Genomic DNA, 15784 nt, shown 5'->3' with positions numbered 1-15784 from the left:
GATCGAAATGATAGCTTTCTGCCGACTGCATATTTCCTCTGAACACTTTACTAAAAACCACACTAGAAGAGACAAACTGTCATTTTAAAAGCTAGCAAATAATACTTTTTACCATCATATGGGATAGTCAAATTGATTTTGAGTGAATCAGTGCAACATCAGCTACAGCTCAGCAGAAGAAAATACAATGGTTCAGCTTTCTGAAATTTGGCTATCAGAGGAAGCCCATCAAAATCACTGAAGCAGCTGCACACAGACAGTACCACAGCCATCACTTGTATTTGGTGTTTCAGTGAATTCTCAAAGAAATCCTATCTTCAAACAGCCAATTAAAAAAGTAAGACCTGTTTTATGTTTGCGATGGGTTGAGTCATTCCAAAGTACAAGTAAATGAATATCCAGGTGAGTGCCTGAAAACTTTAGACCAATTGCTCTCCTTCATTCCACTACATGAAGCTGTTACCTCTTTCTACTACTATGAAACATGGTGAACAGAAAGAACCATCTCAATGGATATCATCATTAGTGTGTTGCTGCAATTTTAAGAAAACTATATCCTTTAATTGATCTGAAACTTGGTCTGTCATCTTTGGGAAGTCTCAGAAAATTACCTTTTTGGTCCTTTAGGCTGAATGCACTAAAGGTTAAGTCTTGACAAAGTAGGAAGAAAATCTTTGTTTATGGCACCAGAAGAGGAAAATACACTGAGACACTCAACCGGCAATGGACTTGCTAATCATCCAGTTATTGTCAATAAGCCATAAAGACCAGAGTGAATGTTAAATTGGCAAGCAGAAGGATTTTACTACTTCAAGTGCAAAATAACCTCTCAGGTAAGTGGAAGTCCTCTGTTCTAGAAGACATGGCCTGACAGTCCAGGCAGTCGTTCTGCTGCTTCCCAGGAAGCTTTTCTTTTTCACAGATAAACCTATCCAAAGTTGTTTGGATAGCTTCTGCTCCAAGGTGCTTACTCGTTGAATGACGCAGAAGTGAGAGCAGTATGGGCAGCTTGAGAGCCCTACGTGTGGTTTGCCTTTCTGTGGCTCAGTTCCATTATCTGCACAACAGAGATAATGGCACTAAGTTTGTGATAAGCATTATTATGATCATTTTACAAGCACAGCACAAAGTAATTAATGCAGTTAAGTCTGATATATGTAAGTCTCAGAGCCACATAATTCTTGATAACAAATGGATCCCTTTCATAGGAAAAGAGACTGTCTCCAAGGATGATGCTATCAGACTGCTGAAAAATCACAAACTTTAAAAAATGAGGACAACACTAGTATAATGGATACAGTGTGCTAGGAAAAGTAGGTCTAAGAATGAACTAACAGCATTATGCAGCTTGGGAAACCAAAACTGTGATTTTAATCAGCAGCTGCTATTGACTGAAGTGCAGAGGTTTGTGCTTGATTCAAGAGAGCAGCAGTACACATACTGAAAGTTTGTTTCATAGGGAAAATGCATGGATCTTAGCTCTTCAAAGGATAGGAATTAGGGTGAGCATTTCAAGAACTTGATTTTTACCAGTCCTTCATGTGTACAATCCTATCTGAATCCCACAAAGCAGGTTTATAATGCAGCTGGCTCAGACCATGGGGTAATCAGGAAGCTGGAGAAGCACTCTGTGGCTCCAGTAAGGGTAGAGATGTTACAGAGGGAGCAGGAGCACTCCAGGCTTCCAGGGCAATTCAGACTGCAAATCTGAGGGAAGATTTCTGGGCTTGGGAATGCGAATGGACAAAGGCACTTTCAAGCTAGGTGGCAATCAAACCCTTTATTTTAACTCAGCATTCCTCCTGCTGAAATTTTTTTATCAGTTTACCCCTTCATTTTCCTTCACTTTGCTTTTTTATTATTAATTAAAATTTTAAATAAGCGGCATACATTTAGGGTCAGTTTCTCAGCAATCAAGGAATTACCACTGAGGGACACTAGAGGATAAATTTATCTTTGGCATATTTTTAATGTCTCACTGCACTGCAGTCCTGTTTTTGTCAGCTTTTCTGTAGCAAAGCATGCAGGCTGGGTGAGCAGCATTATTTATGGCCAACACACATGGCCAGGAATCAAAAAGAAGATTAGACAGCTGCTGCAGACTCTTTTAAAGTTGTAGTGACATACCCCAACACCAGCAGAGAAACATCATACTTCTGCAACCTTCCAGCACTAATGGGATAATGCCCAGAAAAGAGCAAGGAGAGCAATGGTCACTGTGTCAGAGCCAGCTGCCAACCTGCCAGCCTGAGAAGGTTAAGCCAATGAAGGACACAAAGAGTCCATTCTTCCTTCTGTCTCACTTTACCCAAATTCTCCCCCACATTGAGGTGAGATCCCCACCCCACAGTGCCGTGAGATCAAGACCTGTTGTTGAGATAACAAGAACTAAAAGGTTTACAAGGTGTTATACAGGGCAATGTGATTGAGATCCAAAAAAGCACTTAAGCAGAAGTGATTTAGGCCACATTCAGGTGATTACAGAATGTATTCCTCAGCAACATCATTCCACCACAAAACACTTAATCCATCGAGTTCTCAACAGAAGATTCCTGCAGTTCTGCTCTGGCACATACCGGGTGGAACAGCAGCTCTGAACAGAGTTGAGCCCAGCAGCCACAGCCACACTCTCTTCAAAGAACAGCTGAAGGAGACAGACCTGGTGGTCAGAATCCTTGCCCAGAACTAGTGGAGACCCAGATGCAATTCTCCTCACTCGTAGAGTTCAAAGCTATCTTACCCCAGAAGTGGTCTAACTTCTACCTGGTAGCTTGCCTTGGGCACTTGGTGAGAATTCCAGGACTCTGTCAAGCTAACCAGGGCAGTGTGTCTGCCTCAATTTAGATGCCCACACACAGCCAGCCAGTCCATTTAAGATGCCCTTGAGTATCCAGCCTGGCTTCCAGATCCCACTCCAAAAGTGCAGGAGTGTCCTAGAAGTCCTGTGTCACAGGATATCTTGGTCACCATACAGCACCTGCTAATGCAATACATGCCTCGTTTAGGCAAATGAATCAAGTGCCTGGCAAGTGCCAGGCATCTCCAAATAGTGGTAGCCCAACAACAACTGAGGTCTCACATGACCAGTGCAAGTCATCAGTTCTGGTCTTGCATGGCCAGTTTTACATGTCTCATGCATTTATTAAATCAATCCCCACGTCTTTTTTAAATCAAGTCCCAAATCCTTATCCTGCATAGCCAACTAGCTCCAAGACAGCCCATAAAACCCACAACAAATAAAGCACTTACCCACACAAAGGCTTCACAGAAACTCAGCTGGAAACTGATGTTTTGTTCCAACAGTAGCAAACTCCAGGTAGACCTTTGCTGGAGACGTTTCCAAAGAGCATGGCTCTAAATGTGCTGGCAAAGCTAAACAGCAGTAAGATCAGGCATTCAAATGAACATGAAACATTATTATTTACTTCAGCCACAATTTTGTGTTAGGCAAGATTTGCTGTTGTAAATACCCATCTTGAACAGCAGAAATGTCAAGGGAATGGTTCTTTGGCTGAGAGTCTGTGCTCACTCACACCCTGGGAGTGCATGTATCAACAGCAGCACTCTCGCCAAGCCTTTGGCTGCAGGTGATTGCTGAAAAATTATGATTCAGCATTGCATAGTTACACAGACAGACAGGTGATGCATGAGGAAGTTTAGAGCAGAAGACTATCTCTTTCAGTGGCCTGAACATCCATCTCTGATTTTCATGTGACTCTTCCACAAAGACAATTTCTTCTAATTTCCTCTTCTTCTAATATGTTTTGTGAAGTTGCTTAAGAATATCAGCCATCTGAGGACTTAGAGTGCAGAGTATCTGTGAGTCACAGGTGTTGTTATTTTATGATTCTATAATCTGCTCATTCATAGAATAGAATCATTTGGGTTGGAAAAGACCTGTAAGATTTTCAAGTCCAACTGTCCTAACACTGCCAAGTCCACCACTAACCATGTGCCTTAACTGCCACATCTACATGTACCTTCAGGGATGGTGACTCAATTGTGCTTAAGTGACCAACCACGTGTTATGAGTAACAAACTACTGGAAAGGTATTTATTCTGTAAAAGGCAAAACATTCCTAAATCTGTAAGGTATTTATGACTTGAAGCAGTAAGTCTACACAGCACAGCTCACTTAAGCTTCAGGAAAAGCTGAGTGTACCAACACAGTGCTGCATTTCCAACAGGATCCATTAACTCAGATGAGGCCTAATATAAATGCAGTTGCTATGCTTCCAGACCCAGCACAGATGTCTCTTTGCCTGTGGGATTAGTACAGTCCTTATCTCAGACAAAACTGAATATACCAGGTTTTGGTGCATGGAAACACCATCATTAATACATTGCAGCCTCTAGATTAATGTCACCAGATCTCATCCCTGGAATCAGCTAGCTGTCTCCATTGTTCCTCATTGTCCCATAAGTCCATCCATATAGATAAAGCACTCTTCAGGTTTATTGTTTTATCCAAAACCAATGAAAATTGGATGTCACAGTATCCCTTGTAGACACAAACAGCAGAACCTGGTTAGCTCCGTGTAAGAACCAGACAATAGATATTCACATAGCTTTCCATCACAATGTGAGGAACAAGGCTGGAGACACAGCTGCCCTTGTAGGTGAAATTCTCAATAAGGCCTTCATTTGCTCTTTGTCGATACTTAGATTGCTGAGATTATTCAACGGGCTTGGAAAGAGTCAGGGAACTGCAACAATCCTCAATGCTCTGTTTTGCAAGTTAATGGCTTTCCTTTTTTGTGTATGCAATTACTGAGAGAAACCTAACCCTTCCCAAGCCTTCACCTTTGATCAGTGCAGGTATCAAGTGCTGGTTGGCTTAGGTACATTTTGTGCTTGTTTCTTATGCAAATTCAAACTCCATACACCAGCTGGCACTTGTACCAAATTTGTGTGATGGTTTTCATTCTGTTTTCTACCTTTCATCTAAAAGGAGTATTATGTACATGGAGATTAGTTTTCTGTGAGAAGATTGCAAGAGATTTATTTTCTTTTACAAATTATGGGATTAGATCCATCTTGAAGTAATTCCACTGAAACCTGTAGCATTACACAATGATAATTTAATTACACTATTTGCAAAAAATCATCAGTAAAAAGGTAATCTGTGTTTCAAGAACTTTGTTAATGTTAAGGTGAGGTCGACCATATAAATAATTTTTAGCAAGGCATTTGCAACTATACCTAATCAAGGTTAGCCAAATATCTTAGGCTCCAGATCAGCTCTATGTGGGCAGACCTGACAAGTACAAACCCCTTGAGCTTGAAGAATCAGTTTGTACAAGATCATGAGACCTTTCTCGTGTCCAAAGTTACAGGCTTTCACTTGCAATCCTCCCCTTGTTTCTGGGCTATATATGCTTGATAACAGGTTTGATCATAATGTCTCACCAGAAACCCTGGCGTCTGGTTCCAGACCAAATACACACTTTCACACACAGAAAAACAAAAACAAGTGCATGTTTACACAGCGTATATTCAGAGCTGGGTTTAAGAAGTCAAAATTAGGCCTCAGTGTCTGTAGGATTTGGGGTGAGACTATAAAACAGACACCTGCAGTTAAATCTTCCTTGTTTTAGGATTTCTCATGAGGATAATTCCTAGTTAGGTCACACCAAATGATTTATGAGCTTTGGTTCTTGTTCAGTGGATTATTCTTTAATTCAATTAAAATAACAACAAACCTTGGCCAAAGGATTTTATCCATTGTCCATCTCTAAGTAATCTCATTTAAATGTGATGGCTTGCAGGACTTGAGTCACAACAGTGAGAGCAGCCTATTATTTGCAATGTATTACAAGCCTTACAAAGCCCCTGTCTAGGTTCAGACTTATGATTTGAGACTAAACACAGAAATGTATAGGCTTTTCAATCTGTCTTTAGGGCTTGGGTTCAGTTTGTTAGAGGCAGAAGGCACCCTAATTGATTACATCTGCATATCACTGCAGATTCAGCTGCACACCATCACCCCTGAGAGGCAGCAGCCCTCACAATGCCTGGTGCAGTCACAGCTGTGTTGTTGCCTTTTGGCTTGAGACACTTCTTGTAGTGAATGCTGCCCTGAAGGTTCACCCCTAAATCTCACACACAGGACACCTAAAAACTCTTTGCCATTTCAGGTTAATGTCAGGCCACTGTGCTTTTCCATTTCACTCTTTCCCCGCTCAAAAAGTCCAGACTAATGACAACTGGTACAGCTTTACTGCTGTGTCACCCCTGTATGCCAAAAATCAATTGAGAGAAGGCAGATCCCCACCAAAATACTGCCACGGATGGGGAGAATGAGGCTCTCCACAAGAGGAGATACCAAATCACCTGTGAGGAGCCCCACAGGACTGGGTCCCACAAGCAAGGTCCTCTGTGTTTTGTGACTCAAGACAGATATCAGAGTAGTTCAACGACACATGAAACTGGGTAGATACAGTCATGGCTGAAGTTGAGGCTGTGCCAGTTTACACAGTAAGACTGTTCACAGCCCACATTTTCATGCAGGCATGTAAAGCAGCAGTAGCATACCCCAGTCCTTTTTTCCGTGCCTGTCACTAAAAGCTGACACAAACAGGATGTAATGGGTCACCAGAAAATCCTGCCATCTGACCAAGACTGTCATAGGCAACCTCCTGACTGATGGTCACATGAAAAGCAAATTTGTTTCAGTTTTCTGTGCAATGGTAATTTTACACAGTCTATAGTGTACTATTTAATGTATATTATGTAGTCTTATATGCATGTAGTATTGTACTATAATTATGTAGTATTATGTACTATAATTATGTATTATAATATTTAGGTTTAGGGAAGAGCTTACCTAAACTCAGATTACATGCCTGTGAACTTCTAGAAAAAATAAATAAAATAAACAACCCAAAGGTAGTATATGATCTGTTGCCATTACTTTTGTCCACTTGCATGGCACAAAAGTTTGACATTGTCAATAAGCCATTTAAGACAAGCATCTAATTCCTATAAATATTTTTTCACTGAATTCTAGAAGGCAGTTGTGACTTCACCTCTGCAGAAGTTCTACATTTTCCTATATAACTTGTAAAACAAACATTTAGTACCTTCAGCAGGTTACTGTTCGCTTGTTTTCAAGATCTTTGAAAAGCCACCATAGAAAGACTTTTTAAAAATCAAATAGTAGCAATGCAGTCCCATCTAGAGGAAGAGAACTGCTTTTCTATAACTCTTTTTTTTCCTCCCACACTGGACAATACTGGCAGGTTGAGATTTAACCAGAGATGGGCTCCTTTTACAAGATTGCTTATATAAAGCGAAGATAATGCCAGCTGGGTTCATTTGAAAGAGGACATCTTGGGAAGAGCTGACAGCGCAGCTATTGGAGTAAGACCGGGATGAAAATCTGAAATACTTAGCCCCTTCCTGTCTCGTAGGTATAATAATTGATTTCTTGTAGAATGCATAGGATTATAATTAGAAGAAATTGTCACTTAATGAGTTTTTTATAAATATATATTTTTAAATAGAGGCAGAGTGAAAATGTTGAAATTGATTGCTTTTGTTAGAAATACTGAATTGGGATGATTTTTTTTTTTACTTAAATGATATTTCTTACTTCTGACAGTCTTCTTAGAGATATGTACATGAGGGCTGCTACGGAAGAGTATATCCCTACAAAGGGAAGATATGAGAACTCCAGTCCCAATCCCACACGCTGTATATGCTTCTTCCTGTGAGAAACAGCTTGCATATTTGAGGCCTGGAATGGAAATACAAATTACTGCTATGTATGCTTGCCTAATAACATTTAGCAGCAAAGGAGAAAATGCATAATTTACCCAACCTCAGCTTAAGTTTTGAAGTTAATAGTATATACATCAGAATAGTCATCACCACAAAGAACAGTTTCAGCACTAAATTTTAAGCACATTATATATGTTCTTGCATCATATTTCTTCTTGTAATTTCTATTCCCTCTTTTTTTTTCAGATCCCATTGTTTCAGTTTCATTTGATGATATTAACACTTCAGGTTTAGACTTTTTGCAAGAAATCACACTAGAATAATTAAATGCCATCACTAAACTGAAAAAGTAAAATTGTGACAATAGCAACCTAGAGATAGTAATGGTCTTGGAAATATTTACCCTGTAGACGCAATTCCATTGGGTGACAGAATATCAGTAATATTATTTTTTTCTCTCTGCAAAAAGCATGTGCTTAACAGTATCCACAGTTTCAGGTCTGCAGACAATGCATTGTTTTTATTTTCAATTTAAAAGACATTTTCATCTTTTCTTCCCTGTGTCCTCAGATCATTGCAAGAAATGGTGACTCTTGCTGTGTATCTGCTGGTCCTCTTGGCTCGAGCTCTCGCAGGGCCTTGCAGTCCAAACAAAGCAGGTAAAATAAGTGTTCTATGATGTTCTCTTGCAATTAAGCTGCCAAAGGGTTTTTTCTATTCAAAATCTAAAGGTTTTCTTTCAGAAGGTTAGACTGTGGGTTCTGCAGAGCTAATCCTTACATTTCTTTTATTGATCTACTTTTATCTAGCACAGTGAAGCATGTACTAGGGAAGTTCTAGCCCCACAGAGAATTAGGCATATACTTAACTCTGTGCAATGAAGTTAAGCACAAAAGCATAAAATGCCAAGAAAACAACAACAATTAGAAGTTATCTGTAATACTACAGGCTAGATGCAGCAGATCTTTGCTGCCCAAGCTGGGCTTTCATCCCACTGACTGCAATCAGATGGCCAGTGGTGATTAAACGTGCTGGGGTGAACTTCTGAACCACACTGCTATATCAAAACTAGAAAAATACAAAAATCATTGAATGGAAGGCTCTAACTGCACACTGATTACTGCCTAGAAACTGAAGTGAGCTGGTGCCAGACAGACCTGTAGATTTCACTACAATTATGAACCGTGGTTTAGAAATGTGCTGGAATACATCTTAATATAGTGTTTGCTTTTAGTGTGTGACTGCTGTCAGATTACTGTCAGTAATTTCATAGCATATATTAAGTATTTGGCCCTCTAGGCACTTATTTCAGTACCTTCATTTGCATAAGCAGTTTCTCTGAACTGCAGGAATTTTCACAGCTGAAAAGCTGCCAGTTATAAATCTGACCATCAACACAAGCAGAATCAGCCTGCATGTGTTGAAGGTTTGTTCACCAGAGAGAAGCAAGTTGTTAAGGTCCTTATTGACTTTCCCTGAGCATTCCCTAGCAGACATGGAAAGGCTGCAAAACGAGGCTTTTAGTTTAAAAATATGAGTGTCAAAGTCTTTAAAAGATATAATTGAATAATTCCAGGCAGAATGTCTTTTTTCTCACTGTAGTAATTGGAAATTGTGCAGTCCCACCACTTTGAAAGAAAATTACCACTGAATAACTCTAAATGTATTATTTCCCTTTCAGATGTAATTCTGGTATACTGTTATCCTAAAACCATCATTACCAGAATTCCAGAGTGTCCTTACGGATGGGAGGTTAACCAGCTGGCACTTGGAGGAGTTTGCTATAATGGGATCCACGATTCGGGATATTACCAATTCATAATCCCAGACCTGTCACCTAAAAACAAATCATACTGTGGGACACAGTCAGAGGTAAGACTATCAAGGTCAACATTTCTGATGGGTGAAATGGCTGGACTCACTTGAGTCCTGTCCCCTTCATCTTGGAGTAGTCTTCAGGTACTGATGAAGAAGGAGGCAAACTCCAGTATCAGGGAGAAAGCAGAATCACATAGTTGTGCTTTGCATCTACAGGCAAAATACTTGGAGCATTAGTGATATTAGTCTGTGTGTTAGTTGTTCATTTGCACCTATATTACACAGAACTTATATATGGTAAGGTATATGTACAGGCACTACAGCATATAAAGAGCTGCCAAACCATGTTTCTTTGGGGATGGTGTTAGAGTCTTCATGTTTCAAAGTATGAAGTGGTTCCTGACACCTCAGAGACTCAGTACTGCCCACATTTCTCTGTCTCACCATCCACAGTTCAAGAATCCTGTTTATCACTTCTACAACTCCATCGTCTCTAATGACTCCTCAGTAATTGTGAAGAGCCAGCCTGTGAATTACTCGTTCACCTGCACATACAATGCCAACTACCTGGTGAACCAGGCTGCCTTTGACCAAAGGTATGTCCTTCTTTGGGAGTGCATCTCACTCTGTCCTCAGAACCACACCTCACTCATACAGAAATGTGTCATGTCCCCAGGGTGGCCACTGTCCATGTGAAGAACGGGAGCTCCGGCTCATTTGAAAGTCAGCTGTCCCTCAACTTCTACTCTGTAAGTGCTCTTTGCCACCCAGATTTTCACCTTCACCTTCCATGGGCTTCAGCTGAACGGCTGGATAAAACAGGGTTGCTTGTCCTGATTTTTATGTGTCATGGAGCATATTAATAGCCTGGAACAGATGATTGCAGTGGGGTTGGCAGTGATCCTTGTTTCTGCTGATTAACAGGGATATACTTAAACTGAACAGAGCAGGCACATGCCAAGTGTTCTTTTAATCCCTCAAAAACTGGCAGATATTTCTGCTGAGAGGTACATTTCTAACCTGCTGACAGACTTTATAATAAAAAGCAAAACTTGTTTGTAGTGCCACTGCAAGAGCAGCATATATCTGCAGGCACCACTGCTATTGCATGCTCTCTACAGACACAGCAACGCTTCATGCATTTCTTCTGCAGTTTTCTCCACGGTCCTCTCATGTGAAATAGTTCATGCATCCCAAAGTTCTTTATGTCATGCTGGAATATTGTTGCGAACAAAATATTGTTTCTAAATATCAGTCAGATCTTTTAAAACTTCCCTCTCCTCTTCCCAGCTCCACTGCCCTACTGGAGCATCCAGCTCCTCATCTTGGAGCCTTTTCTCCACCAAAGCACAGTCTATTTTACTACTACAAAAAGCACAACTAATAACATACTTTGTTAAATTTATAGGCCAGGTAGAGAGATTATTTCCCACAAGGTGAAAATCTCTCCCCTGCCATGCTGCATTTTGGGTACTAATTGATCACTAAACATTTTGTCAGGCTTTGAGTGCCACAGGAAAGCCATGTGGTCTTTTTTTCTGGTATACAGACAGTGAGCAAGGGATCTCTGGTGCTTTAATTTTTTGCCAAACAACTGTTTTGTTCTAATGGCTCCCAGGAATCAAGGAGGGAGTGGCTGAACTGTACTAATACATTTTCCCAGTGAGCATAAGTACAGAACAAGCTCAGAAAGCTACCAGACCACTCCTTTGTTATTTTGCTCTCATTTTCACTGGGGATAAAATGTTAATTTCAATGAAATGTTTTTTGCTTGTTTTCCACTGGAAAAATGGAAATTTAAGATTTATTTTGCCATAGTATTCATCTCTACTGTTGCTTGATGGAGCCCTTTGCTCTGGTGGGCTACACTTCCAGGTGCTTCATGAGCCCATTTCCTCATCCAGAAGCAGTACACAAGCTGCAGTGTAATCCAGTGGAAACACTTCAGCCTCACCTGCCCTTTGATCTGTGACACTCCAGTAACAGCAAGGAATTGTAATACAGCATTAGCGGCTGGAACCTGAATGGAAATCAGGCCTTCAACATAGAAACTTGCTGTGAAGGAAACCAAGATAGTGCCCTAAACCAGGGCAGAGCAATAGAGTTTAGAAAAAGAAGCACTATACCAGGTTCCACTCATTGTAGCACAAAGACCAGTAACACTTATGTGGCAATACTTCTGCAAGTTCTGTGATATAACACATACTACAACCCAAACAGCATCAAATACTGTCACTTTTCATTATACCAAACATCAAAAAAAAGATTTTTATTACCATGTTGGGCTTGCAATAGTCTTACTACCGGGTGTAGAGCTTGCAGGTAATAAGCACACAGACTTCCAGAGTCAATCTCACTGGGAGTGTCTGAAGTTGAATCAAGCCTTGCTTTGCATGTTACTAGTAATGTATGGTGCCTTTTTCTTTCTTTCAAAGAATGCCAAGTTTTCAAGTATAAAGGAAGCCCCTTTCATCGTTGAAACCTCAGAAATTGGTTCTGACATATTTGCTGGAGTGGAAGCTAAGGGCTTAAGCGACAGGTAGGCAAGGGAAGGAGGAATGAGTCATAAATGGGTAATTGGGGCATTCCTTATTAATCTGGAGTTTGTGTCTCCCCAGATTCAAAGTTGTTCTCAACAACTGCTGGGCAACTCCCTCCTCAGAGTACTTCTACCAGATCCACTGGCCTCTGATTACTAAGGGGTAGGTGCTGGTGGGACCCAGGGGAGCACCTCTACTCAGCCCAGCCCCCAGGATGACAGAAAGCTGGGAGCTGGGGAGTGAGGGAGCAAGGGAGAGGCAGGCCCACAGCAGGGCAAAGACATTCATCAAACTGCCACCTCAGGAGAGGTTTTGCTGAAGCCACAGGTGCTCTGACACAGCGTATCCATGCACAACCACAGGTGTGCCACAGACTACTCCATCATTGTGCATGAGAACGGGAAAACGAACCGAGCCACGTTCCAGTTCAATGCTTTCCGCTTTCGTAACATCCCCAAGCTGTCCAAGGTTTGGCTGCACTGTGAGACACACGTCTGTGACAGCGAGAAGTTCTCCTGCCCAGTGGTAAGTCTTCCCTCCTGGGGAAATACACAGTGCTAAATTTAGACAGGGGGCATGTGGGGTGCAGAGCCAGTGCCAGGGCTTTCTGTGGACAGAGGCACCGCAGTTTGTGATCCCAAGTGCCCAACCACGTACCCCAACCCCTGTCATGCCACAGACACCATATGCAGCATTGGAAAACTTGTTTAAATGTATTGAGAAATCAGGTACCTATTGAAATCCTCAGGTCTTGTCAATATCCCAGACTACAGTCCTGTCTCACAAACAGCTTCAGCCTGAAGAAAGGGAGAACGTTCAGCTTTTTCCATTTTATTAAGTATCTCGGTGCTAAAAGCACCCTGGGGGCAGCGAGAGGACCTCACTCAAAAAACTTGCAGGTTTGACAAAAATGCATTGTTAGAAATTCTAAGTCTCAAAGGCAAAAGAAAAACATACAGGCTTAGATTTTGTTGTTTTTAAAGATTCCTTCAACTTTTTATCTAGCCACAGATCAGTGTTAAAACACAGACCCATTACTCTATATGTGCCCTTCTGACAGTACAGTCAAACATCTATATTATCCTTTCAGGCACTGAGTGGAATTCCCACCTCACCCTCCAGCACAGGATAATTGCTCAATCAGGTTAACATCCCTCGAGTCCCCTTTGCACTCAAAAATGCAGCTGGTGGTCTCCTACAATTAAGGCTGAACTAAGCCAGGAGTCTATGCTTACAAGCAACTCATAACCTGAATTACCACATGCCGAGTTTGTAATAAAAATGCCCACAGCCGGGGATCTGCAAAGGTCAGGGGATGGACAAGGACCTTTAATCTGTAGAGCACTGGCTGCAATACAGACCTTGTCAGCTGTGACAGGCATCATTAGTGCTGGACATGATCTATATAGAAGGGATTTGCTGCTTCCTATTTCTACCCAGTGGGCAACAATTATCATTAGCAATAAAACAACCACAGCCGTCCCAGAGGTCATGGGTTAAACAGATGGAGCTCTATTCCCCTCTTTCCTTCTTGACAGTTTTGTGTAAGACAGGGAGGGAGGGGCAGTTCAGCAAAATGGTCAGAAAACAGACTGTTAAGACTCTCCTTAAATCTCTCCTGCACCACAAATCCCCAATAATTAAAGACAGGAACAAAAATCTGAGAAAATATGCAGAAATTTACTTGGTTGAAGACATGAGAATTGTGTTTGGATTTTTTAATAATTTTTTTTTTGTTTACATGGCTTTCTTTCTGGTCTCTTGAGACATGTGACAGACGAAAACAGCGCATGGAACAAACTGGAGGTGTTTTAGTGGCGGAGATCTCTGTACGCAGTAAGTGACTGGGTTTCTGGGATGTTTCTCCCTTTGGGAAGCAATGAAGGTGGGAACTATCTGCAACTCCCAGCATAGGGGCAAGCAGAGGGAGCCAAAGCCCTCTGCCAGACCCCTTTCCCCATGGCAGAAGGAGTCTTGAACAGAAGTTGGTCCTATCCAAGCTCTGGCAGAAGAGCTCGGTGAAACTTTCCTCATTTACAAAATGAGGAGAGGCACCCATTTGGTGTTAATGATAAATGGCCAAACCACTCACACCCCGAGTCAGCAGTGGAAACTCTGCTCACCTGCATTTGACCTCGGCAGCAGCTCAGACACGTGAGTGGGAGAGAGATCAGGCTTTGGAGCAGCAGGAAAGTTTTTCTTTACACTGTGGGTCGGTATTTCAGCATACCCATAACTTCTGCCAGTGTTACGGGGATGCTCTGTGCCTACCCCTCCTGACACACAAACTGCACTGCCATGGCATTTTCCCTGTTCTAAAACAACTCTTTCCTGTAACTGCTGCCTACTGGAGGCACCAGGAATTTCTCTCTGAGCTTTTATCTGTAAATCGAGCACATCTTTTGGAACAAATTGTTTTTGCTTGAGCTCTTTGTACTAGTTTATCAAATACATCCACACCAAACTGAAAAGCAATTTAAAATTACAAATATACACAGAACAGAATCATTACAATTCACTATGTTGCACCAGTAAACTCCCATCAATTTAAAAGAGATAAAAGAACTGAGGATCCTCTTACAACTTCAGATAGTAAAGGCAAGAGGAAGACATATCCAGAATTTCAAAATACAGCAAATGTTTTCTGATCTGCTTTTACAAAGCACAGTGGTGTACTTTAACTTACTTTAGACATCATTCCAATGTAATCTTTTTCCTCTTCTTTTGTGCAGGCAACAGCTTATCCAGATTTTACACACTCTCAGGTAAACTCCAAAGCATAACAATGAAAATGTCAGTCACAAACATGGATTTTAAGTGACTTTGTTAACATAAAATCCATAGCTCAAAGAAAAAATATATTGTAAATTTGACAGAAGGAGAAGTATTTCAAAATCAATTTTTATTTCCCGATGTTATATACTCTATTTTCCTCCTTTGGAACATCCCTCACTCTGGACAATAAAACCAAAGCAATAATTTCCAATACTGAACATTACTTTCTCTTATTGTCACACTTGTGACACCCTGTTCCCAAAAAGGAGCAATCGTGTTTTACTGGGTTAACAGAGGTGTCTGAAAGCATCTCTGTTTGGAGAGGGTTTGAAACACACCTTTCAAAGTCTATTTGTTAACATTTGATATGTTGACAGAGCCATATTAGGACATGCAGTTGCATTGAAGGTGGTGGGAAAAGAACGTGAAAGAGACCTGTCAGGGTTCACGGTTAATCTGTGTTTCTCTTGCAGATATCATCTTCCACCTACTCTTTGTGATTGGATTTTGTGCTGTTTTATTATAAAATTCAGCCCAGATGTGTTTCTTAACTTTCCCCAATCCTGTTTGGACCTGGACTTCTTTACTGAAGATGTTTATTTCACAGAGGAAAAATGAAAGCCACAAAAAAATCCTTGTGCACCACTTTACCAGATAAATAAAATATTACATGAGCTTTGTGTCTCAAATACTGAGGAATCCCAAACCAGATTTACCTCTCCCCAGTCTCTGCTGGCATTTCAAACTGGTGGAAACCCATGGGTTATGTATTCTACCAAAACCTCCTTTTAAAGAGTTGTGATACCAATAGTACTTGTTTCTATAAGGAATGTAGGGATATGCAAACTCAGTTTTTCAAGGCCAGATTTACCATTGGGATCCCTCTTCCTTGTCAGTCTCAGCATGGTACCAAACTCCCCTCCAGGTCT

General features: G+C 41.1%; 1 protein-coding gene across 2 annotated transcripts; it reads left to right on the top strand.

The window, feature by feature from the left end:
* The first annotated feature begins 7311 nt into the window (after positions 1-7311).
* TECTB (tectorin beta) lies at positions 7312-15524 on the top strand. 2 transcript variants are annotated; one of them, XM_071563795.1, is made up of 11 exons: positions 7312-7408; positions 8293-8381; positions 9404-9594; positions 9994-10136; positions 10217-10289; positions 11976-12079; positions 12159-12242; positions 12443-12605; positions 13847-13916; positions 14813-14845; positions 15329-15524. In XM_071563795.1, exons 2-11 carry the CDS (start codon positions 8306-8308, stop codon positions 15379-15381), a joined length of 990 nt encoding a protein of 329 aa, XP_071419896.1. In that variant the 5' UTR covers positions 7312-7408; positions 8293-8305; the 3' UTR covers positions 15382-15524. The 2 variants fall into 2 exon arrangements, with proteins under 2 accessions (XP_071419896.1, XP_071419895.1); XM_071563794.1 differs by having other exon boundaries at positions 7312-7412.
* The last annotated feature ends 260 nt before the right edge of the window (positions 15525-15784 follow it).

The sequence above is a fragment of the Pithys albifrons genome, chromosome 9 (assembly GCF_047495875.1).
Source record: "Pithys albifrons albifrons isolate INPA30051 chromosome 9, PitAlb_v1, whole genome shotgun sequence".
In the NCBI taxonomy this organism is placed as follows: domain Eukaryota; kingdom Metazoa; phylum Chordata; class Aves; order Passeriformes; family Thamnophilidae; genus Pithys; species Pithys albifrons.
Note: the sequence above shows the minus strand (reverse complement) of the source record. Positions and strands in the feature narration are given on the sequence as shown.

Excerpts from the sequence above, each read along its gene's own strand:
- TECTB (XM_071563795.1), top strand. The coding sequence starts at position 8,306 with ATGGTGACTCTTGCTGTGTATCTGCTGGTCCTCTTGGCTCGAGCTCTC. Across the intron at positions 8,382-9,403 it reads TTGCAGTCCAAACAAAGCAG|ATGTAATTCTGGTATACTGT; the intron begins GTAAAATAAGTG and ends TTTCCCTTTCAG. Across the intron at positions 12,243-12,442 it reads TGGCCTCTGATTACTAAGGG|GTGTGCCACAGACTACTCCA; the intron begins GTAGGTGCTGGT and ends GCACAACCACAG.